Source organism: Nicotiana tomentosiformis, chromosome 2 (genome assembly GCF_000390325.3).
Source record: "Nicotiana tomentosiformis chromosome 2, ASM39032v3, whole genome shotgun sequence".
Classification (NCBI taxonomy): Eukaryota; Viridiplantae; Streptophyta; class Magnoliopsida; order Solanales; family Solanaceae; genus Nicotiana; species Nicotiana tomentosiformis.
Genome location: NC_090813.1, coordinates 76,677,495 through 76,701,494, shown reverse-complemented (window position 1 = coordinate 76,701,494; position 24,000 = coordinate 76,677,495). Strand labels below are relative to the sequence as shown.

The window sequence follows — 24,000 nt, the reverse complement described above, 5'->3', positions numbered from 1 at the left end:
GTGCTCGTCGTCATGGAAGTCTATCTCAGCAGAGGAGTTAGCCTCCGACTATAGCACTAGCTACCTCACCACCCGCTCAGTCAGCTCAGGGTGGAGGTCAGTCAGCTAGGGGTCGCCCTAGAGGGGGAGGCAGATCAGGGGGTGGTCAGGCTCGTTTCTATGCTCTCCCTGCCAGACCAGATGCTATTGCTTCAGATGCTGTGATTACAGGTATTGTCTCAGTTTGCCACAGAGATGCTTCAGTATTATTTGACCCTGGTTCCACGTATTCATATGTTTTCTCGTATTTCGCCTATTTTCTGGATATGCCCCGTGAGTCCTTAGTTTCATCTGTACATGTATTTACTCTTGTGGGCGATACTATTATTGTGGACCGCGTATATCAGTCATGTGTGGTGACTATTGGGGGTCTGGAGACCCAAGTAGATCTATTGTTGCTCAGTATGGTTGACTTTGATGTGATATTGGGTATGGATTGGTTATCTCCATGCCATGTTGTTCTAGATTGTCACGTTAAGACGGTGACGTTGGCTATGTCGGGAATTCCGAGGATTGAGTGGAGCGGTTCTGTAGATTATGTACCAAGTAGGGTGATTTCATATTTGAAGGCTCAGCGCATGGTTGAGAAAGGTTGCCTATCTTATTTGGCTTTTGTGAGGGATGTTAGTGCAGAGACTCCTGTCATTGATTATGTTCCGGTGGTACGTGATTTTTCGGATGTGTTTCCTGCAGACCTACCGGGCGTGCCGCCTGACAGGGATATTGACTTTGGTATTGATTTGGTGCCGGGAACTCAGCCCATTTCTGTTCCACCGTATCATATGGCACCGGCGGAGTTGAAAGAATTGAAAGAACAACTTCAGGAACTCCTTGATAAGGGGTTTATTCGGCCTAGTGTGTCACCTTGGGGTGCACCGGTTCTATTTGTGAAAAAGAAGGATGGTTCCATGAGAATGTGTATTGATTACAGGCAGTTGAACAAGGTCACATTCAAGAACAAGTATCCTTTGCCTCGTATTGATGATTTATTCGACCAGCTTCAGGGAGCGAGGGTGTTCTCCAAGATTGATTTGAGGTTCGGTTATCACCAGCTGAAGATTCGGGATTCAGATATTCTCAAGACAGCTTTTCAGAACCCGATATGGCCATTACGAGTTCTTGATGATGTCTTTTGGGCTGACCAATGCCCCAGCAGTGTTCATGCATCTGATGAACAGTGTATTCTAGTCCTATTTGGACTCATTCGTCGTTGTATTCATTGACGACATCCTGGTGTAGTCTCGTAGCCAGGAAGAACACTCTCAGCATTTGAGGGTTGTATTGCAGAGATTGAGGGAGGAGAAACTTTATGCAAAGTTCTCTAAATGTGAGTTTTGGCTTAGTTCAGTAGCATTCTTGGGGCACGTGGTGTCCAATGAGGGTATTCAGGTGGATCTGAAGAAGATAGAGGCGGTGCAGAGTTGGCCCAGACCGTCCTCAACCACGGAGATTAGGAGCTTTCTTGGTTTGGCGGGTTACTACCATCACTTTGTGGAGGGATTTTCATCTATTGCATCGCCCTTGACCAAATTGACCCAAAAGGGTGCTCCATTCAGGTGGTCGGATGAATGTGAGGAGAGCTTTCAGAAGCTCAAGACTGCTTTGACCACAGCTCCAGTGTTAGTTCTGCCATCAGCTTCAGGTTCTTACACCGTGTATTGTGATGCCTCAAGGATAGGCATTGTTGTGTTTTGATGTAGGAGGGTAGGGTGATTGCCTATGCCTCGCGCCAGTTGAAGACCCATGAGAAGAACTATCCTATCCATGATCTTGAGTTAGCAGCCATTGTTCACGCCTTGAAGATTTGGCGTTATTATTTGTATGGGGTTCATTGCGAGATCTATACTGATCACCGGAGTCTGCAGTATTTGTTAAAGCAGAAGGATCTTAATTTGTGTCAGCGGAGATGGTTGGAGCTTCTTAAGGACTATGATATCACTATCTTGTACCATCCGGGGAAGGCCAATGTGGTGGCCGATACCTTGAGTCGCCGGGCAGAGAGTTTGGGGAGTTTAGCATATCTTCCAGTAGCAGAGAGACCATTGGCATTAGATGTTTAGACCTTGGCAGGCCAGTTTGTCAGATTGGATATTTCGGAGCCTAGTCGGATATTGGCTTGTGTGGTCTCCAGGTCTTCTCTTTATGACCGTATCAGGGAGCGTCAGTATGATGACCCTCACTTGCTCGTTCTTCAGGACAGGGTTCGGAGAGGCGATGCTAGGGATGTGACTATTAGTGATGACATGGTGCTGAGAATGCAGGGCTGGGTATGTGTGCCTAATGTAGATGGGCTTCGAGAGCTGATTCTTGAAGAGGCCCACAGCTCGCGGTATTCCATCCATCCGGGTGCCGTGAAGATGTACCAGGATTTGAGGCATCACTATTGGTGGAGGCGGATGAAGAAGGATATAGTTGGGTTTGTGGCTCAGTGTCTAAACTGTCAGCAGGTTAAGTTTGAGCATCAGAGACCGGGTGGCTTGCTTCAGAGGTTAGAGATCCCATAGTGGAAGTGGGAGCGGATCACTATGGACTTTGTAGTTGGGCTCCCACGGACTTCGAGGAAGTTTGATGCTATTTGGGTTATTGTGGATCGGCTGACCAAGTCCGCGCACTTCATTCCAATTAATACTACTTACTCTTCAGAGCGGTTGGCTGAAATTTACATCCGAGAGATCGTTCGCCTGCATGGTGTCCCAGTTTCCATCATTTCAGATAGGGGCACTCAGTTCACATCGCAGTTTTGGAGGGCCGTGCAGCGAGAGTTGGGTACTCAGGTTGAGTTAAGCACAGCTTTTCACCCTCAGACGGACGGGCAGTCCGAGCGCACTATTCAGATATTGGAGGACATGTTGTGTGCTTGTGTCATTGACTTTGGGGGTTCATGGGACCAGTTTCTGCCACTCGCGGAGTTTTAATAACAACAGTTATCAGTCGAGCATTCAGATGGCTCCGTACGAGGCTTTATATGGGAGGAGGTATAGATCTCCGGTTGGATGGTTTGAGCCGGGTGAGGCTAGGCTCTTAGGTACAGACTTGGTCCAGGACGCATTAGATAAGGTGAAATTGATTGAGGAGCGGCTTCGCATGGCGCAGTCTAGGCAGAAGAGCTACGCGGATAGGAAGGTCCGTGATGTGTCTTTTATGTTGGGGAGAAGGTTTTGCTGAAGGTATCACCCATGAAGGGTGTTATGAGGTTTGGGAAGAGGGGCAAGTTGAGCCCCCGGTTCATTGGGCCTTTTGAGGTGCTTCAGAGGATATGAGAAGTGGCTTATAAGCTTGCCTTGCCACCCAGCTTGTCGCGTGTGCATCCAGTGTTTCATGTTTTCATGCTCCGGAAGTATATTGGAGATCCGTCCCATGTTTTGGATTTCAGCACGGTTCAGTTAGAGGGTGATATGACTTATGATGTGGAGCCGGTGGCTATTTTGGATCGGCAGGTTCGAAGGTTGAGGTCAAAGGATATAGCTTCAGTGAAGGTGCAATGGAGAGGTCAGCTTGTGGAGGAGGCCACTTGGAAGACCGAGCGGGATATGCGGAGCAGATATCCACGCCTAGTCGAGACTTTAGGTATGTTTCTAGACCCGTTCGAGGACGAACGGATGTTTAAGAGGGGGAGGATGTAACGACCCGGCCGGTCGTTTCGAGAGTTATAATGCTGTTCTCCCCATTCCTACTTATTTTTGTGTTATTCAGCTATATTATGTTATATCGGGTTAGTTGGTTCGAGTCCGGAAGGAACTTGGAGTGAAATGAGACACTTAGTCTCATAATTGAAAATTTTAAGTTAGAAAAGTGGACCGGATATGGACCTATATGTAAACGACCTCGAATTTGAATTTTGATGATTCCAATAGCTCTGTATGGTGATTTTGGGCTTAGGAGCATGTCCGGAATATTATTTGGAAGTCCGTAGAGGAATTAGGCTTGAAATGCCGAAAGATTTATTTTTGAGAAGTTTGATCGGGGGTTGACTTTTTGATATCGGGGTCGGAATCCGATTCTGAAAATTGGAATACCTCTGTTATGTCATTTAGGACTTGTGTGCAAAATTTGAGGTCAATCAGACGTGATTTGATATGTTTCGGAGTTGTTTGTAGAAATTAGAAATTTCAAAGTTCATTAGGCTTGAATTGGGGTATAATTCATTATTTTAGCATTGTTTGAGGTGATTTGAGGATTAGACTAAGTTCGTATGATACTTTAGGACTTGTTGGTATATTTGGTTGAGGTCCCGAGGGCCTCGGGTGAGTATCGGATGGTTAACGGATCAAAAATTGAACTAGAACAGCTGCTGCAATTTCCTTCTATTGGAAACTCCTTCTTCCCAGAAATCGAGCCCAGATGTGAGCCCAAATCGAGCCCAGGGTCGAGGGCCACGTTCGAAGGCATGATCGAGCTCAGGGTCGAGGGCCACGATCGAAGGCATGATCGAGCCCAGGGTCGAGGTCCACGATCGAAGGCATGATCGAGCCCAGGGTCGAGGGCCACGATCGAAGGCATGATCGAGCCCAGAGTCGAGGGCTACGATCGAAGGCCGGGTCGAAGTCGTAATCGAGAACCAGGATCGAGGGCCAGGATCGAGAACCAGGATCGAGGGCCAGGACCGAGGACCAGGATCGAGGACCTCGATCGAAGGCCAAGATCGAGGGCCAAGATCGAGGTAGAACCAATGATGTCTGGGCAGAAATATAAAAACAGGGACTTCGTCCCATTTGCCATTTTTGACAAATTGGAGCTTGAGGAGAGGCGATTTTTGTTATATTTTCAAGGAAAACTTGAGGTAAGTCCCTTGTGATCATTTCTACTCCATAATATTGAATTATCATCGAGTAATCCGACTAGATTACATGATTTTGAGGTGTAAATCAGAGATTGAAACTTAGAAATTTGGAAATAAGATTTGTAGATTTGAGGGTCGAGTTGAGGTCGGATTTTGGTAAAATTGGTATGGGTAGACTCGTGGTTGGATGGGCTTTCGGATTTTGTAACTTTTATCAGGTTCCGAGACGTGGGCCCCCCAGGCAATTTTTGAGCCAATTTCGGGTTTTGGTCTAATTTTGAAGCTTTTCTTGTGGAATTCATTCCATTAGCGTATATTGATGGAATTAGACTGATTGTGAATAGATTTGGAGCATTTGGAGGCAAAGTCCAGAGGCAAGAGCATTGCGGGGTGGAGATTTGACCGGTTTGAGGTAAGTAACGATTGTAAATCTAGTCCTGAGGGTATTAAACCCCGGATTTTGTATCATTCTACTATTTTTAGTGATGCACATGCTAGGTGACGGGCGTGTGGGCATGCACTGTTAGGGATTCGTGACTTGGTCCGTCCCGTAGCAACTGTAAAGTTGCATACTTTGTTGAAACCATATGATACTTATATATTTTTGAAAAAATTTCTGTAAATTAGGCTGAATGCCATGTTTGGGCCTTGCGCCAAAGCTGTTTGGACCCTTAGGGGCTGTTTCTTACCATCCTCTCACTGTTTTTGATTGAAAATCTATACTCAGTCATGGTTATACTTGTTTACTGCATAACTCAGTTTTATGACTCTATTTTGATGCATACAAATATTTTGGGCCGAATGCCCGAGTGGCTTGATTTGTGAGGATGAGTGTGGATCGGGACTGCCCGCCTGCAGCATACTTGTGACTGAGTGAGGCCGAGGGCCTGATTGGTGAGGATGAGTGTGGATCGGGGCTGCCCACCTGCAGCATACTTTATTATTATCGCACGTGAGTTGTCCGTGCAGATTATAGCGCTTGGGCTGAAGGAGCCCCTCCGGAGTCTATACACACCCCTATTGAGCGCAGGTACCTATTGAGTGCGAGTGCCGAGTGACTGGGAGACATGAGTGATTCTGAGGTATGCCCGAGTGGCAAGAGTGATTGTGAGGTATGCCCGAGTGGCAAGAGTGATTGTGAGGTATGCCCGAGTGGCACGAGTGACTGTGAGGTTGGCCCGAGTGGCTGTTTATGATTTCATCATTTTTGCTCACCTTTGCATTGAGCCTTTGTTTGAAAAACTGTTGGAAAAATGTCTTTAAAAATGATTTTTACTGGAACTGGGTTTAAACGAGATGTTTGATTCAAATCCTGATTTTTAAGAGCATGTGGTATTTTACTGAGATTTTCTGATTTGAACGTTATATGTTTTATTGCTCTTCACTACTGCTCAGTCTTTATTTATTGTTGTTACTTACTGAGTTGGCGTACTCACATTACTCCCTGCACCTTGTGTGCAGATCCAGGTGTAGCTGGACACGGTAGCGGTTATTGAGGGTTCTGGTTGCAGATTTTCTTGGAGATAGCAAGGTAGCTGTTTGGCGATCGCAGCCCATGCTCTTCTCCCTCTTATCTTTCTCTAGTTGTATTTAGCTATTTTCCGAGCTGAGTTAGCCTTGATATTGTTAGCCAGATTGTAGTATATGCTCATGACTAGTGACACTCCGATGTCGGGTTTTTTTTTTTGCACTTCTATTTTTCTTTTATTTGAACTCTTTAAATGAAGGTTTATGCTAAACAATCTTAAAATTATCTTTAAAAATGAAGATATCGGTTTGTTTTGGAAATGAGTCGGCTTGCCTAGTTCCATGATAGGCGCCATCACGACAGGGGTTAGTTTTGGGTCATGACAATGAGCCCGCTGGAAGTTGGCCTTCAGGTGCCTAACACAATAACGGTGGTAAGCATATGGTTCCCTTTATGCATCCAAAGTATGTACAAAACTTAAACTCCCACCATGCCGACAGATATTAGACAAATACATGAACGCTGTCTGACAACGTGCTCCTTCAAGTGGTTCAAAAATCATGTCCAAGTCTCTTGACTTTCATTGGCACAAATAGCAAATGCGAGGGGAAATATGCTTCCATTAACATCTACTGCAACGGCAATCAACATCTTAATACCATACTATACATAGACATGAGAGTCGTCTATAGAGATTACCGGCCGACAATGCACAAAACCATCAATGGCTGGTTTAAATGCACAGAACACATATCTGAATATGAATTCTGGTATTCCCAGACTCCGCTCAAGCTTCCATTCAACAACGGTCCCGGGGTTAAAGTGTTACAAAGCAGCCATGTACCTAGATAGAGCTGCAAATAACTTATTCCAATTATTATAAACAATCTCAACCGCACATTTACTCCCGAGAAATGCCTTTCTTTTGGTAATGGTACAGCCATATACCTGGCGAACAGATGTTATACACTCTCTAATATTGTACCTTATGGACGATTCAATGTGGAATCAAGACAAGAGAAATCAAGTCAACATTCAAGTTAAAATGATTCCCATTGAATGTGTCCATATCACAAATGTGGGTGCCAATGTATTTTTCCATAATCCACATATTTATTTTTAACTTTCTCGTACGTAACATCCATTTACAACCTTGAAATCATCTATGAAAAATAACCTTATATACTTGCGAAGATGACTCATGAACATCCAGCTCACGACACTCTATTATGCTGCAAATTCGCACCGCTCTGCTAAGGCGCGCTTTATAAACAAAAAACATATCTTTTGACAACACCGTTGGTCTAGATTCATCCCACATTGCTATCCGAATATCATCAAGATCACTTATGAGGGCATCCACATCCGGCATATTGGGCAATTGATCAAGGTAAGGAATCTCCCTTGACTGAAACGGAACATGGGACTCGAACACCCTAGGTCTAACGGGAGGTGGAGTCTGCATATATGGAGCATGCTCATTGATTGCATCATGCTTCATCGTCAAATCATGTTGCTCATTCTCATCAACAAAGTACGCTTTCTCATCATCGTCGCCCTCATTAGGGAAGGGTATATCATCTCTAGACTCATCAGCATTGTTGTCATAATCACTATCATCTTCCTGACTTTGTGTATCTGCCAGATCTCGATTAAATATATCATCTTCGGGCAACTGAGCAAGGACAAGACCTTCATGTTGCTCGTTTTCACTGCACAACCGATAAAATTATGAGTTTCTCAGAGTCATCCCAACATTATATATTAACTTTATCTCTTAACTTACAATTCATAATCTGTTGATATCCCATGATGTACATTATCGAGTTGTTGATGACTCACGGATGGACCAACATGATTTAAACCACCAAAATTGGGCATATTCTAACTGTTGGTTGGTTCATAACTTGTAAAATTCATATATGTCTGGTCCCCTCCTTGGAATATATGAGTGTTAGTACGAATATGATACATAAAAAAATCATACTAAGAAAAGAAAAAATAAAATTTACCACTCGACGTGTGAATTGTGTAAACTTGGGGAGCAATTATGTCCTCGCTCCTCATTCACCGTGGAGATAAGTTTAGATCTGGCCAGAATCTTTCAAACGGAACTTGCTCGGATAAAACTGCTCCAAATACACCACCAGATGATTGAGGATTATCCCTATTTTGCGGAACCTCAATATTGCGGACATCTTCAGACTTGACGTACATTTTCAGCATTTTTATCACAAGAAGTTCCCGGTGTTATCCGAAATCCTCAAAAAATCTTTCAGAGTTTCATCGTCTCGATATTAAACTCATCATAACAAGAAACCTCTTGCGGATTAAGAGAATATAGATATCTTCCGGTTACATTAATATGAACCGAACGTTTGCTCACACTCATTCTTTTATATATCGAGGATACCAAACTATCGTACTCAAATGTAAGTGGCAATTTAACAATACATTATGGAGAACAACTGTAGTGTACTGAGTTATTCTCCACGACAACCTCATCCTCCCCCCCCCCCCCCCCATATAATACAACCCTAATTTTTCGCTTTTTATACATTAGGGCAAAATTCAGAAAAAGTTAAAATAAAAAAAATATTTCGGAATGAGTAAGGAAAATAAAAAGGATGCAGAAGATTGAATTTTTCGGAATGGATTTTTAAAGAAGGAATGAAGCTCTTTAACAAAAAATTTGTGCGAGGGGGACAATAATTAGAGGGTATAGCACATTTAATAAATGCGCTACATATATAATGCAGTTATTTTATGTGCTATATCCACCAATCATTGTGGACCAGTCAATTAATAGGTATAGCGCATATATTACATGCGCTATACCTTAACGGATAAACGGGTCGTTAAGATACAACACATATAATTTATGCGCTATACATAAAGTGATCACCATTTTTGTTTTTCACTTATTTTTGTACTTTCAATTAAAAAACAAAACTTTGGTTCTCAACTCAATACAAAGTAGGTACATACTATACGAAGTAAGTTTAAAGGGGTTGAAGTAAGTGTTTATCATCTATCTGGTGATGTGATGCCATTTTGATAAGACTTCTAATGAGCACTGTTAGTGATAGAGAAAATACTAAATGGCACTCCTTTATGGTTCCAGTTAATAGGGAAGGAAGTTGTAACATTTAAGCCCCGTTTGGCTGTAGATTTTGTAAGTTTTTTTAAAACTTTTTTGGCAAAACATGTTTCTTTATAGATTTTATCCATATTTTGACAGATTTTAAAAATAAAATTTTCAAATTTCAAAACTAGCTCTAGACATGTTTTGGCCCAAAATACTACTGTTTGATTTTTTAACAATTTTTAAAATTACCACAAACTTTTGTGTTTTATAAAAAAGCCCACAATCTATTATGACCCAACTAATCCACCAGCTAATTACTATCATTTTTTTTTTTGGAATGATGGATCTTGTATTATTATTTTATTTTGACGAATTATAGTGATTAGTAATTGTGTTATTAGCAGTTGATATTAAGATATCAGGTTATGGTTTTAGAATAGTGTATTATATAGTTCATTATAAAAATAATAATTTTGTGCCAAACTTATCTATGTTCGGGAATATGGTTTGTGATAATGATAATGAATAACATCAATGAAGGTTTTGTATATACAGGATTATCAAGTTTGTTTGTTTGATATTATTGGATATTTTTGATAGTTTTTACAACTTATATAAATCACATTTCATGTTTTTTCAAAAAAAAAAAATATGTTTTGAAAAATTATGTCCAAACATATTTTCATCTTTAAACCAAATTTCACCAAAACCAAGTTTTTAAAAATAAATTTGGGAGTTTATGACCAAACGCTAGCTTAAATTCAGGGGAGATTATATAACTAACTATAATTGAATAATAATTATATTTATAAAACTATGTATCATATATTTTTTAAAGGGATTTTTATACAAATAGTCGACCACATTCATTATTTACTATTTTTAGCTATATACATTATACATTGATTATGCACAATTAGGGCTGACAAATGGGCCGGTCCCGGGCCTAAACGGACCAAGTGGGCCGGTCCAAACGGTCCCGGGCCGTTCCCAAATTAAACGGGCCTAAACGAGCTTTTTGTATGGACCGACCCGGGACCGGAATCGGGACCGTTTGGTCCCGGGCTAAACGGTCCTGGCCCGTGGGCTAAGTGGGCCCAACATATATTTAAAAAAAAAAATTAAATACATATTAGAGACCAAAGGATGTTAAAAAAAATATCTAAGGCAATGCTTTGTAAATTTTATTATAGAATTGTGACCTAAATTTTATTTAACATCCTAAATTTTAATATTCAATATTTAATATCGAATATATATAATATATACATCTTATATATATTATATAAGATGTATATATATAGTATATCGATATAAGATGTATATATATATATATATATATATATGTATATATATATATTCGATAAGATATATCTTATATATAGTATATAAGATGTATATATAGTATAGTATATATATTAGATGTATATATATATGTATATATATATATATATATATATATATATATATATATATATATATATATATATATATATATATATATATAGTATATATATAAGATAGTATAGTATAGTATATATATAAGATATATTCGATAAGCTATATATACATCTTATATACTATATATAAGATGTATATATAGTATAGTATAGTATATATACTAAATGAGATGTATATATAGTATAGTATAGTATATATATATATATATATATTAAGCACTACATTCTTCACTCTTGGATTTTCCCTTATTTTTACCAAAAAGTTTTTTTAAGGAAGCCATCTTAATTAATAAAGTAATAGAAAATAAATAAACACAAACAAAATTATAATATTAAAACTTAAGAGTTGGAACGAGTTTACCGAATTGACGAACAACTTGTTGAAAATTGATTATCGTTGAAAACTTCAATTCACCAACTTCATAATTATTTCACAAATTGTAACAATAAAGTAAGCAATAGTAGCAATTATAGAAGAAAATTAGAGAGAGATTGTGATAGATTGATGATTTTGTAAGAAAAAATGAAAGAATGATGGGGTATTTATAGTTGAAAATAGGGAAAAAGTGTAATTATAAAAAGTTTGGGATTAAAACAAAGTTGGGGGGTTAAATGGCTATTTTATAAATAGTCAACGGCTATTTTTGACAGCCCAACGGCTATATTTAAAAAAAAAAAAATTTAAAAAAAAGTAGCCGTTGGGACCGTTTGGCCCGCTAAGGGACCGGGCCGGTCCCGGGCCCTGGCGGCTAAACGGTCCCCGGTCTGACGGGCCCAAATTATAGAACCGGTCCAGGCCCGCTAAAACCGGGCCAAACGGTCCTGGTCCGTTTAGCCCGTTTGGCCCGTTTGGTCCGCGGTCCCGGACCTGGACCCGTCCACTTGCCACCCTTATGCACAATTATATACATATAATAAATTATATATATATATATATATATATTATATTATAACCGACTATTTTTAATTTAAGTGATTGGCTATTTAAATTAATTTTCTTTTTTAAAATTAGTATAAACATCTAGTGCAATAAAACTTTTGCCCATAGATGCTCGTCTCGAACAAAGGCTTTAATTTGTTCCTTGCTTATCGTGAAAAAGAAAGGTCATCAATTGACTGCTTGCGCTCATTTCCCGACACAAAAAAATAGAGTAATATCTGTTCACCAGATAATGACAAACAACCCAGCCAACAAACAAGCATAAAACTTTAGTATCGATCACAAAAATTGTAAACTCGACTTCCACCAACCCTGTCCGATTCCTAGAAAAGAAAGAAAACAGAATTAACAAACAAGTAGTCTGACTCTGTAAGTTCTATACAATCACGTTAGGCTAAGGCACAAGCTATGCACTAGTATGAACTACGGATGAAAATTTTGATTTGGATTTTCGACTTTCGGATTGAAGAAATGACATTTCAAACCAAATTTAATTAAGCTCGGATTTGATTGGATTTGTTAAGTTCGATTTCGGATTAATCGGTTTGGATATTTTAAATTTTCGGTTTTGAGCTTATACGTTAAGATGTTTCTTCTTTTTATAAAAAGGAATATTCAAATGAACTACTCATGTTAAATTGCCTCAAAAGTTCTCATTCTCACGGCAATCATCCAAATACGATATTCAAGTAATAAAATTATTATCAAGGAAATGCAACAGAGACGTTACACGTAATGTCTTTATTTTTCTTTTCTCTTGTTATTGTTATTATTGGTTGCTCCCTGTTTAGCGTTCCTTAAGCCGATGGTATATTGGAAACAACATATATATCTTCACAAGGTAGGGGTAAGGTCTACGTACGCACTACCCTCACCAGACCCCACTTGTGAGATTACACTGAGTTTGTTGTTGTTGTTGTTGTTGTTGTTGTTGTTGCAACAGAGACATTAATACAACAGATAAGAAGTAGCTATATTAAAATCATATTCAAATAGAAAGTATTATGACAATAACTTAGTAATTAATATTGAATATATGAGATAACATCTAATGGGTAGGGTGTGAAGCTTATTACTACTGGCATATGGATAATCGACTAAATATAAAGTATAAAAAATTTGAATTTTCGGATATCCCAAATTTCCGAAGTACCAAATTTGTTATCCAATCCGAAATCCAAATATTTTAAAAATCAGATTCAAAATTCAATCCGTAATCCGAAAATACAAACCAAAAATTCAAAAAATTTGAATTTTTGTTTGGATTTCGGATTTGCTCAAACTAGCCCACCCCTAGTTCGAACCCCACAATTAATCATATAACCGTAATATACAAGGATCTTGCACGAAAATGGGCAGGGTTTTCGGTTTGGGGTTTTAGGAGCAAGAGTTTGTCAGCCCGTAAAAGCGATGTTACAAAAATAGCCCTGACAACATTTAACAGTAGATCGCTTCATATACGGGCGACCTATCTTTTTAAAAAATGCGCTCGAACGTGGTTCAGTACATTATGTTTGAATTGTAGGGGCGTATACAAGGGCGGAGCTATAATAGTGAATGTGGGTTCGGGCGAACCCAATAATTTTTTTTGGAATTCTGTATTTGTATTGAAATATTTATTAAATCTATATAAATATATATAGCCGAACTCAGTAACAAAAGGGGTCTTGGTTCAATGGTAAGGGTAGTGGGTTCATCTGGGAAAGATGAGGGTTCGATTCTTGCTGAAAGTAGTGTTTTATTTTAAAATTTAGAACCCACACACTTCAATTCCTAGCTCCGCCTCTGGGTGTATAATTAACGGGCCAAATATACACCTCTACTTTCGAATATTGTCTACATTTAACATCTGTTATACTATCCGGCCAAATTTACCCATTATACTATCTAACCAAATTTATTCCTATCATCAACAAACATTTAAAAATTACCCTTTAATGTGTTAAGTAATCCAAAATCTCCCAAATTTTTTTTATTTAAATCACTTGTTGTTGTTCTTGCTCCATTATTTTCAGAAATTACTATTGAAGTGAATACTGAAGTTACTAGACTATACAAATTATTCATGAATATTTTTAATTACCAATGCACCCACTTTTCTTCTTGGTAATAGTGGGCTAGGAATTGGTTTAATATTTTTTTTTAATTTTTCAACCATATACACACTGTAGAATTCAGTGGGTCTATTTATTATAAATTATATACAACTGACCATCATGTATGTACATGTATTATATTCAAATATATTTTGTCATTGTCTGGTTAGTATAAAGTTCGATTGACTAACTTAAGAGTGCACAATGTGTAGGCATTTGATTAAAGCAAAGTTGAATTCGACAATGTAAAGTCTTCGGAAAATTTCAACTTCAATCACTAATACTTGCAAAGTCCCCGTACATTTGGTGCAACGAATTCATTAAAATTGGGATGTTGTAAATACTTTTAGAATTTAGACAAGCTACCTAATTTAGATTTTTTAAATAACTATACTTTGTTTATTAAAGGTTGTATTATTTAATATTTTTTATCTTATTTTTTTCTCCAATTCATATAGCAGGTAAATGCCAATAATTTTAAAAATAGTGGACCAAGAAGCAGAATCAGTAACTTGATTAAAATGATTTGGAAAATTCTGGGTCAGCTGACGAACTAAGGGGTAAATTTTAAAAGTTTACTGATTGTAGGGGTAAATTTAACCCGATAGTATAACAGTATGTGTAAATTTGACCCGATAGTATAATGAAGGTTAAATATAGACAATATCTGAAAGTAGAAACGTATATTTGACCTTTTTTCCTAGGTAGAATGATACTTCATGATGTTCAAATCTTAAATTTGCCTTACTTTTTCACGCTATGGTTAGAGCCGAATCCAAAAATTTAAGTTTATTGTTTCCTATAGCAATCTCAAATTAATATATTAAATTTATAATTAAACATTAATAATCTTTATATTCCTGCGAATTGCGATGCATGAATATTTTTAATTGGATGCTATATACATGTAGTTTGTGCCAAAAGCTAGCTAGCCAATGAGATATACGTGGTATTTCTTCGTTTTCATTTTCTTTATTGGTGAATGATTTAAATGTCACAACTTGCAAGTTGCAAAGGCATATATTAGCTGGATCATGGCTGTCTTGAAATTACGGCTGAATGATTTGATCTTTTATTTCTATAGCGTTGTATAATAAATATGAAAATGATGGATCTTTCCTTTTATAGTTTGTTTTTTGGTGGAAATCCTTCTGTTTAGTAATTAAATGTTCTTTACCTTCATTGTCTTTTGCTTTTCTAGCCTTTTTGGTCCTCTAGTCATGAATGACAAAACAAGTAGTGCTAGTATATTATTTAATTAGTCTTTATGTGATAATTATTAATATCCTTTGAGTATTTTAAATAAATATGTGATAATGCTTCAAAGAAGCTGTCATAGTATAAAAGTTTAAATATTTCTTTTCCGTAATATTGTAGATTACTAGGAACCAAGTTATATATTCAAATTGAGATTAAATGGAGTATTTTAGCTTGACAAAATGTTCATATTGTTTCTAGCGAAATAGCTAGTTACTTATGATATGCGATTATTGCTGTTGTCAGTTGTCACTGACTGCATGTGTGAAATAAGATTTTTATGATGAATTAATATCCAATACTGTTACTAAAAATACTGTAATGACAGTAATAGTAGTAAGTATTTCCTATTTACAGAAACATAGAACTAAAAATTTCTATTCATATTTAGGAGTTTATTTTAAACATATTTGAAGGTTTATATTGAGCTGGACTACATATCGTGTGTAATTTCTATCATTTCAAGCTCCATTTATAATGTCAGATCCAGATTCGTACAGAATTACTGAGGCTAAGTACGAAAAAAGAGTATAGTAGTAGTAGTAGTTAAGTGTTTCTTTTGCTTTTTTTATCTGGACAAAAAGAGTTGACCTGTTACTATTTCACTAAAATTGTCAACTCGATCGTGTAGATCACGATTATATTCTAGACTTCATATTTTTGCCTTGAGAGTAGTGGAATGATTCCCATTTGCAATCTTGGGTAGCTCATTTGTCACTCAAACATTCAGAATTAAGAAAATGCTTTAAGGAATCAGGAGATGTCATCTATAACTTTTTCTTGTTCCTACCTTTGATCAGAAGCAAGGCACTGTGCCCTTTTCCTTTGATTTCTGTAAAACTCAGATGTTCAAGGTCTTTATGTCACTAGTACTAGTAGCTACTCGGAAAATGGAATGTCAAATTTAATTTTATTTATATACACTAACAGTGTATAAAGAGGCGGATCCAAGATTTCAAGATAATGAGTACATTAGTGGATCTAGAATTTATATTTAACGGGTTATATATATATACTCAGTGCGAAAAATAAGATCTTCCGAAATGAGATTTGAACCGCCAATTTCACTTGTAGAGGTTCACTCAATCATTACTGCACCATATGAGTCTTTAAGTATGAGTGCGCACATATATATATTTAAGTAATTTAAAAAAAATATCATATTGTTATGCATGATTTAAGGAGAGAAATCACGTGAACCCATGCCCCTTAATCTCGATACGCCCCTAATCAGTGTATAGGACTTTTAACTATTAAAGTAATTTAATTTGTAGATTGACTGCTTTATTATTTCGGTCACTAATTTCACTTGTTATATGAACAATACTATTGCTGTAATTCGGATCATCCATTATTTTCGTTGTCGTATGAGTTCTTTTTTTTTCTTTTTTCTTGCTGAGATATTAGAATTTATTAGGCAATTACATATTATTGTAAGTAATCTTAACAATTTAACATGATAGTGTAAACAAATTACATGCATAAATTAGACTAAAAAGTTAAAGCTTTACCCTTCACAAAAATTAGCAAAAGTGGAGGGGTTAGAGTAAGATCCACCAATAATTAAAAAGTAAATTAAAATAAGCGCACTCCGACACCATCAGTCCATCTTCTCAATTAAGTGAGACAGTGAGGTTAGAAAAGATGTAGACCTCCCAACTAATCCAAATTATCTTTTAATTTCCACCTCATCTACGTATACATACTACCAACTATTATTTATTGCTAATAAAGTTTAAAAATATGTAAACAAGATCGATTATAAAGTCAAGGATCTCAATTCTGGACCCCATTAGAAGGAAAACCATTCTTTTCAGGATCCTTAAAGCAACCATAGACAACTTATGTTCATGCATGAGAATAATATATATATCATAATTAAGAAGAGAAAAGTAAAGGAAGTAATTAAAGAAAACAAGCCTCTTTTCTGCTGAAATTTATTTCTTTGGCACTAATTTTTTTTGCTTGACTTTCTAAGTAAAAATTTTTTACGTTCAAATAATTATTCACTTCGCTTTAATTTATATAAACATGTTTGGCTGAACCACCAAAGTAGGAATAAATTTTTTTTTTTTAAATTTATGATTTTAAACATGACATGATATTTATATGACTATAAAATCATATGATTAAGGAAAACATGCAAAGTTTATAATTAAATTATTTTTACATATAAAAAAATATTTGAAACAAATTAAATAAAAAAGAGTGTCGTATAGACAAAAACAAAAAGAGGACTATGCCATATACGTATTCTTAACAACTCAAATAGCAAAATTATGTGCATTATTGACTTATAGTATCTTTGGTAGTATAAAGTTTATACTCATACATTTAATTTTGAAAAGAAAAATTGAAAAACTGTCGGTTCACCTAAAACAATCTTATAAATTTGCATCTTTTTCTAGAGGCCTTGGAGATTATTTTTTAATAATTTCATAAAAAAAAGAGTGAAGACAAAGAGATAATGGGTGGAATAAAAATGAAATAATTGAGAGAAAATGTGGGGCCAGCAATGTTACAAGGGGCCCACTTCCATATTGTCAAGAAAAAATATGCTTATAGTCACAAGCTCAAAAATCTCTTTCCATGTGCAACTCTTGCCATTGCTTCATCATTTCTTGCTGGCTCTCTTCCCATGTGTTGAGAATACAGTTCATCTTCAACTAAAAGATTTCTCAATGTCACGTTCTTGAACATGTCTTTGTTCTTCACACCCACTCATTTTGCTATTTGAGTTTCATTTCTTTTTCTTCCACTCATTTTCCCTTTCTCAAACTAAGCCAAATTGAACATGGATTCCAGGACCCTTCTTGATTATGCTCTGTTGAAGCTTACCCCAACTAGAACAAGGTTGGTTTTTTTCTTTCTTTATCTAATGAGTACGTAGTAATGAGTTCTTGTTTTAACTTTTTTAGCTTAAATTGTTATGGGAACTGATAAAGTTGGGATTTTTTCTGTGTTTTGGTTGAAAAAGATGTGATCTTGTGGTGTTTTCTGGGGGAAAAAGTGAGAAATTGGCTTCTGGGTTGGTGGAACCCTTCATTTCTCACTTGCAATTTGCTAAAGATCAGATTCCAAAAGGTGGCTATTCAATCACTATGCGTCCACCCTCTACTCATGCCTACTGGTTCACCAAATCCACATTCCAAAGGTATAATCTTTATTTGATCTTTGGCAAGTTTTAAGCTTTTAAATTTCATTCAATTGTATGTGTTTCATTGTTCATCAATATTGGTGAATGTTCCTTGAATCGGTTACTTGATAGGAAGGTGTTGAGGTCAAGAATTAGGATAGAAAGTTAGTAGGAAGTCAGGGCTGTTTCTTCCCATACCAGTAGTATTAGTAGTTAGTCTTGTATTCTATTATTGTTCGATCTCTATCACTACACGTTGTGCCTTTCGCTTTGTTTTCTTATTATCTTGTTGTTGCTACTGCTTTCTTTTCATATTTCCTTGAGCCCGTTTCCTATCGGAAACAGTCTCTCTACCTCAAGGCAGAGTGTACCTCAAGGCAGAGGGTAGGGTAAGGTATGCCTGCACACTACCTCCCAGACCCCACTTGTGGGATTATACTGGGTTTGTTGTTATTGTTACTTAAATCATTTGGAACTTCTGGAATTGCTGAAATTTTCTTGCAGATGATCTTGATTGTAAATGGTTATGGTGTTGTTTCTAATTAATGCAAAGCTCCAGCTGTTAAGGAGAAAGAAAATGTAAACTAAAAACATACTTTAGGTCCCCTTATTGGCAAATTGGTCATAACGCATCACTGAATTATGATTATGGGTTCAAAAAGTAGATATCTTTATGGACTTTTTGCTAATAACTTGTTGATTTATCCAGGCATAATTGCTTAATAGATTTAATTAGACAACTATTTGTTAGTATAATTTTCTTATCATCTACTTGATTTTCAAAAAGGAGGGTGGTGAAGGTGGGACCTGATCTGTGCCCACTCGTCTTTAGACCATTTGTTCTCAATGCTGCTGATTACTTCTGTCTCACAGTATTCTTTTGCATACTGGAAGCTACATTTTAATTGCAAACTGTTAGATAACTGAAAATTAAAGAACTTTTAGTTGGATCTAGCAAAATCTGGAGCTGATGCTAGAAGACTAAATTTAATTAATTGGGCTTCCCTTGCGTTCGCTTGCAGATTTGTACGCTTCGTAAGTACACCTGAAATTCTTGAGAGGTTTATGCGTTTGGAACGAGAGATTTCACAGATCGAGAGTTCCATTCAATCCAATGAATGCTCCAATGGCAATTCAGAGGAAGGTATGTTCAAGACATACTGATAAGTTCTCCTAACATATACATCAAATCAGATTAGAGTTTCATTATTTTGATTCTTTTATTGTCCATTAGTTTTCCAGCTTTCTTCTTTTTATGATAAATAGCATTCATACCTTTCTCAGTAGAGTCCTTATGGTATTCAGATAGGGGCTAATGTACATTTGTTGCTTGACTTACAGGAAGCTCACCAGCTAATAGCGAGACCACGAGGAGATCAAATGATTCCTTCAAGGTATTTTACTTTATCACTGGTAGAACTTTTGGCTAGTGATTTTCTTTTAGTCTAGTAGCTCATCAGAAAGTTTCACTTTAATGGGTTATTCTAGGCAAAAAGTGAAACCGAAGAAGCTAATAATGCTGCACCAAAAGAAAACTCCAAGTAAGTTATCTGTCCTTCGAAGCAGCAGTGAATGACAAATCCATCTCTGCTGAGTGTCTTATCGAACTTTCATTTTTTATCCTTGTCAGGATTCGGCTTCAGCGTCTCATGGATACCCGAAAAGCATTACTTCGGAAAGAACAGGCCATGGCTTATGCACGTGCAACAGTTGCTGGCTTTGAGATAGACCAACTGGATGATCTACTACAGTTTGCTAATTCTTTTGGTGCCTTACGTCTTAGGTATGATAGAATATAGTGTCTTCATAACCTAAGTTGATTAGCATATGTGTGTAGATAAAAATCAACTGGTATAAATTGGATCGCCAGAGTTTTTATTTGACTATTTTATTGGGAAGAAATTTTTATGGCGTGTTCCTATCATCACCGTGAACCTTTGCTCCATTCTGGTGCATAACAGAAACAGAGTCCAAGGAAATCTGCTGTCTAACAACCAAAGAAATCTATTTTTTAGGGGGGTGCAGATTGAGCATTGGACTTTGTTATGTCTATCCTTCATTTCTATCTCTGTGTGTCTTACTCTTTCAATTCGCTAAAAGGTAAAATCTTAAATGGTTTCCATATATATTTATTTTCAAAGGAAGCTTAACCTAGACATGGAACTAGTAAACTCCTTTAGTGTAGCTCTTGGATGATTAAATAAGAAGCTTATACGTCTTTCATTGTATACATAATACTATATGGGAGGATGTCAAGATTGAGTCAACTGTTATAGTTCCAGGCGTCTTGTAATTTGAAATTGTGTGTTCTTATCTTTCTTGTAGGGAAGCATGTGTTGACTTCAAGGAACTTTACAAGCAAAAGCACACAGATGGCCAATGGATGGATGAGGTGGCTGCAATGAAGGCATGCTCCCCAGCAGAGCTGTCCTACTTGGGAAATCAAGGTGTTATTCTTGCATATGACAATAGTGGCTCTTTGGATAGTTCTGACTCGAAGGAATCAACAAATTCAAATGGTGTCAGAGGTATCCTGTCTATCCTTTCCTAGCGTCGATTTTTTTTACTAGATTTAAGTTTAGCTGGTTGTTAATGTTATTGGCATAGTCCACTTTGCCAGGTACTTAGGTCTCATGTTTATACTTTGTGTCAGTCAAAATACAAAAGGGAAATATTTGCTGAACAATTGTAGTTTTAACTGCTCAAGAAAAGGCCTGTCGTAATAACTATATTGGATATGGTACTACATACCGATGACCGATGATCAAGAAACATTTTGTGTACCAATATATGTGCATATAAAATGTATGTCTACACCATAGACTCTGCTTTTTTTGGTAATATCAACTGCTATGTGTGCAGATGAGAATCTTCCTGCATCAGAGCCGTCCATGTCAGCAAAAGCTCAGATGCAGATGCCATGGCAGAATCAGATTCCTCCGTATATGTACAACTTTCATGGTCCAGCTCAACAGATTCCTTATGCTGGCATGCATCCTTTACAGTATTATCCAGCACATATGCAGTGGCCACAAAGTGTAAATGGCTCAACCAATGGTCCTGTTCGAGACTCTCGCAGACGATCAAAGAAGGAGAAAGAACATGACAGTTTAGAAGATGATGAACAAACTGAGTCCAGTGCCTCTGATTCTGGAACTGATTCAGATGAAGTTAGGAAGCATGAGAAAAACCATTCTTCAAGGGAGAACTCACATACTAAAAAACACAAGAAGAAATCCTCAAAAACAGTTGTAATCCGCAATATCAATTATATCACTTCCAATAGAAAGAATGAGGAAAAGGATGGTTCCTCTTATGATTCTTCTTCAGCTGAATCTCTTTTACTCGATGAAGATTCTATTAAAGAGCAGGTAGATGATGCTGTTGCAATACTGGAGAAACGTCGCAACTCAAGAGCACGAAGGAACAAGAATGAATCAAATGGTTATGGCGAAACGGACCTAAATGAGGGTGTGTCGCCAAAGACATCTGAGAAAGCAAAAGGAAATGAGGCATGGGGTGCATTCCAGAATATTCTGATGAGTTGTGAGGAGTCAAGTATGAATGGGGTAAGCGATCCTTTGAACTTCCAGGATGAAGGCTGTGGGATAAAAAATTCTGGTGACGGGGTTTCATTCAAAATTAGCAATGGTGCGGAATTGGGATCTGAGAAGGTCAGAAGAGAGCATCTGACAACTGATGATTCTCTTCTCATGACTAAAAATCATGAACAAAGTGGCACAAAGGTTAGCATGGTAGATTTTGCCAATGGTGAGGATATGCGGCCAAGTTTGAAGAAAGGAGTTTGTGAAGATGAGCATCTTCTATTTTCGCACAAAGAACCATCAGGGGGAAGTGCATTGGGAACTCTGTCTGATTTTGGTGCTGAATCCTCCACTATTAGAAATAGTAAGGGGGAAGATTGGTTTGTTGTCAACCACTCTGGCAGTTCAGAAACTCAAGAGGCTAAGCAAATAATATTTGACAATGACAGTAGCACGTCAATGCAGAAAAGTTCCTCTCACACCGAAAGTGAAAGAGCTGCTCCGATTGATGATTCTTTCATGGTACAATCTCAACCATCTTTTGATGATCATTATAACTCTCAGTGGAAAACAGATATTAGCATGGACGCAGACATGCTTGCCGCAGAAAACGCTGATCCAGTTGCATCAAAAGCCAAGGTTTGTACATCTGCGGCCAGTCAACCTGATGACCTCTGTGTGGTGCTTGCAAGAGACCCAAGTTTGGATCCCGTTGAGGCATCTTGGCAACCACAGTTGGATTTTGGGATGGAAGCTTCTTTCATGGGAATTGAGAAAAAATCTTCTGCTGTTGAGGTAAATAGTTCTACTGAAGAAAATGCTCCTGCAAAAAGTAAAGGCACAAGTAAGAAGGAAGGTCCTGCAAAGACCGGAAAAGATGCAAGGTCTAAAGTCTCCGGGGGATCCTTGTCAAGGAGCAGGATTGATGCTTTAGCGAAGAGCAAGAAGATGTCTCCTTCTAACAAGCTGACAACCCAGAAGAGTAAATTAGATCGGGTACGACAACAACCAGTAACCTCATTCTTTAATTGTTTCTGCCTCCATTATTTTGTATCTTTCTTATATTTTATACATGTTCATTTCCTTATATAGGAGGAAGAAATGCGCAAGAGAATGGAAGAATTAGTGATTGAGAGACAGAAAAGAATCGCGGAAAGAACAGCAGCTAAGGGTTCAGGTTCAGCAGCTTCCAAGAAAGTGCCAGCAGGAAGTAAGACAGTTTCCTCAAAGATATCAACTTCATCCAAAGTTCACACATTACCAGTACAGGTCAAGCACTAAGTACATAGCCCTGTCCAGGAAAACTATGAACCGGCCTTCAATGCGAATTTGGAACATCCACAACTTGTGTGGTTTGTGCATACTTGGATTATTTACAAATTTCTTGGACAAATAAAATCTTTCCAATGGAACTTAAGATTCTTTCTTTACTAGGACAGAAATAAAAGCAGTGTTGCTTGCTGCCTGCTTTAATGCGAGTTCGTTCTCATTAATCTAGACATTCATGTCCCATCATAAGGTTTTGCCAGTATAGTTGATTGAGGCTTTGTTTTTATTTGTATACTGCTATTTGTTCATATGTTTTGTAAAGCTATATGTAAAATTATTCTTAATTCACATATGTTTTTTTGTATAATATATCACATTGTAAGAACCACTAGCTCTGTTAAAGCAGTCACTTTATTTTTGTAACTACTTCTGTATGTTCTTTACTTTCAAGAGTTTCCACTTTATCAAATGGTAGGGAAAGGAGAAGAAATATTTGGGGAAGCAAGAAATTATGCCAATTTTATTTTTCTTTTTGACTGGCTTTTCATATATTTCGACAGAACCTGGTGCTCCAGGTCGAACTTTAATGTATATGTGGGTAAATTAAATATCGATAGAGTTGGAGATATATTTTTGAGCACGCCTTTTTATCTCAGTCCACAACATCTAAATTCTGAATTGAATTTGCCAGTAATCTATATGTTATTCGTGAGGAATGTGACAGCTTGTACTGTTGGATTCATATAACCAAATAAGGTTATGGAAGCCAATTCTTTGAGAGGGTGATTGATATATGAAAGGGGCCACTTGAAATCACAGGAATTGTCAAAGATTCAAACATCTATCTGTACATTAATTTATTACATTGTTATACTTTGGACTGTCTCTTTATTTTGATTTCGGACATGTCCGAAACCATGCC

General features: G+C 37.3%; 1 protein-coding gene across 1 annotated transcript; it reads left to right on the top strand.

The window, feature by feature from the left end:
• Positions 1 to 17,717: 17,717 nt before the first annotated feature.
• On the top strand, positions 17,718 to 23,501 carry LOC104093569 (COP1-interacting protein 7). The gene is made up of 9 exons (XM_009599329.4): positions 17,718 to 17,981; positions 18,106 to 18,282; positions 19,287 to 19,408; positions 19,606 to 19,658; positions 19,753 to 19,805; positions 19,895 to 20,047; positions 20,590 to 20,792; positions 21,127 to 22,805; positions 22,902 to 23,501. The coding sequence occupies exons 1-9, from the start codon at positions 17,923 to 17,925 to the stop codon at positions 23,088 to 23,090; spliced, it is 2,688 nt and encodes an 895-aa protein (XP_009597624.1). The 5' UTR covers positions 17,718 to 17,922; the 3' UTR covers positions 23,091 to 23,501.
• The last annotated feature ends 499 nt before the right edge of the window (positions 23,502 to 24,000 follow it).

Bases quoted from the DNA above. Each gene is read 5' to 3' on its own strand.
- LOC104093569 (XM_009599329.4), top strand. From the start codon at position 17,923: ATGGATTCCAGGACCCTTCTTGATTATGCTCTGTTGAAGCTTACCCCA. The intron at 19,409-19,605 runs GTATGTTCAAGA...CTTGACTTACAG, and splicing joins CAATGGCAATTCAGAGGAAG to GAAGCTCACCAGCTAATAGC. The intron at 20,793-21,126 runs GTATCCTGTCTA...CTATGTGTGCAG, and splicing joins AAATTCAAATGGTGTCAGAG to ATGAGAATCTTCCTGCATCA.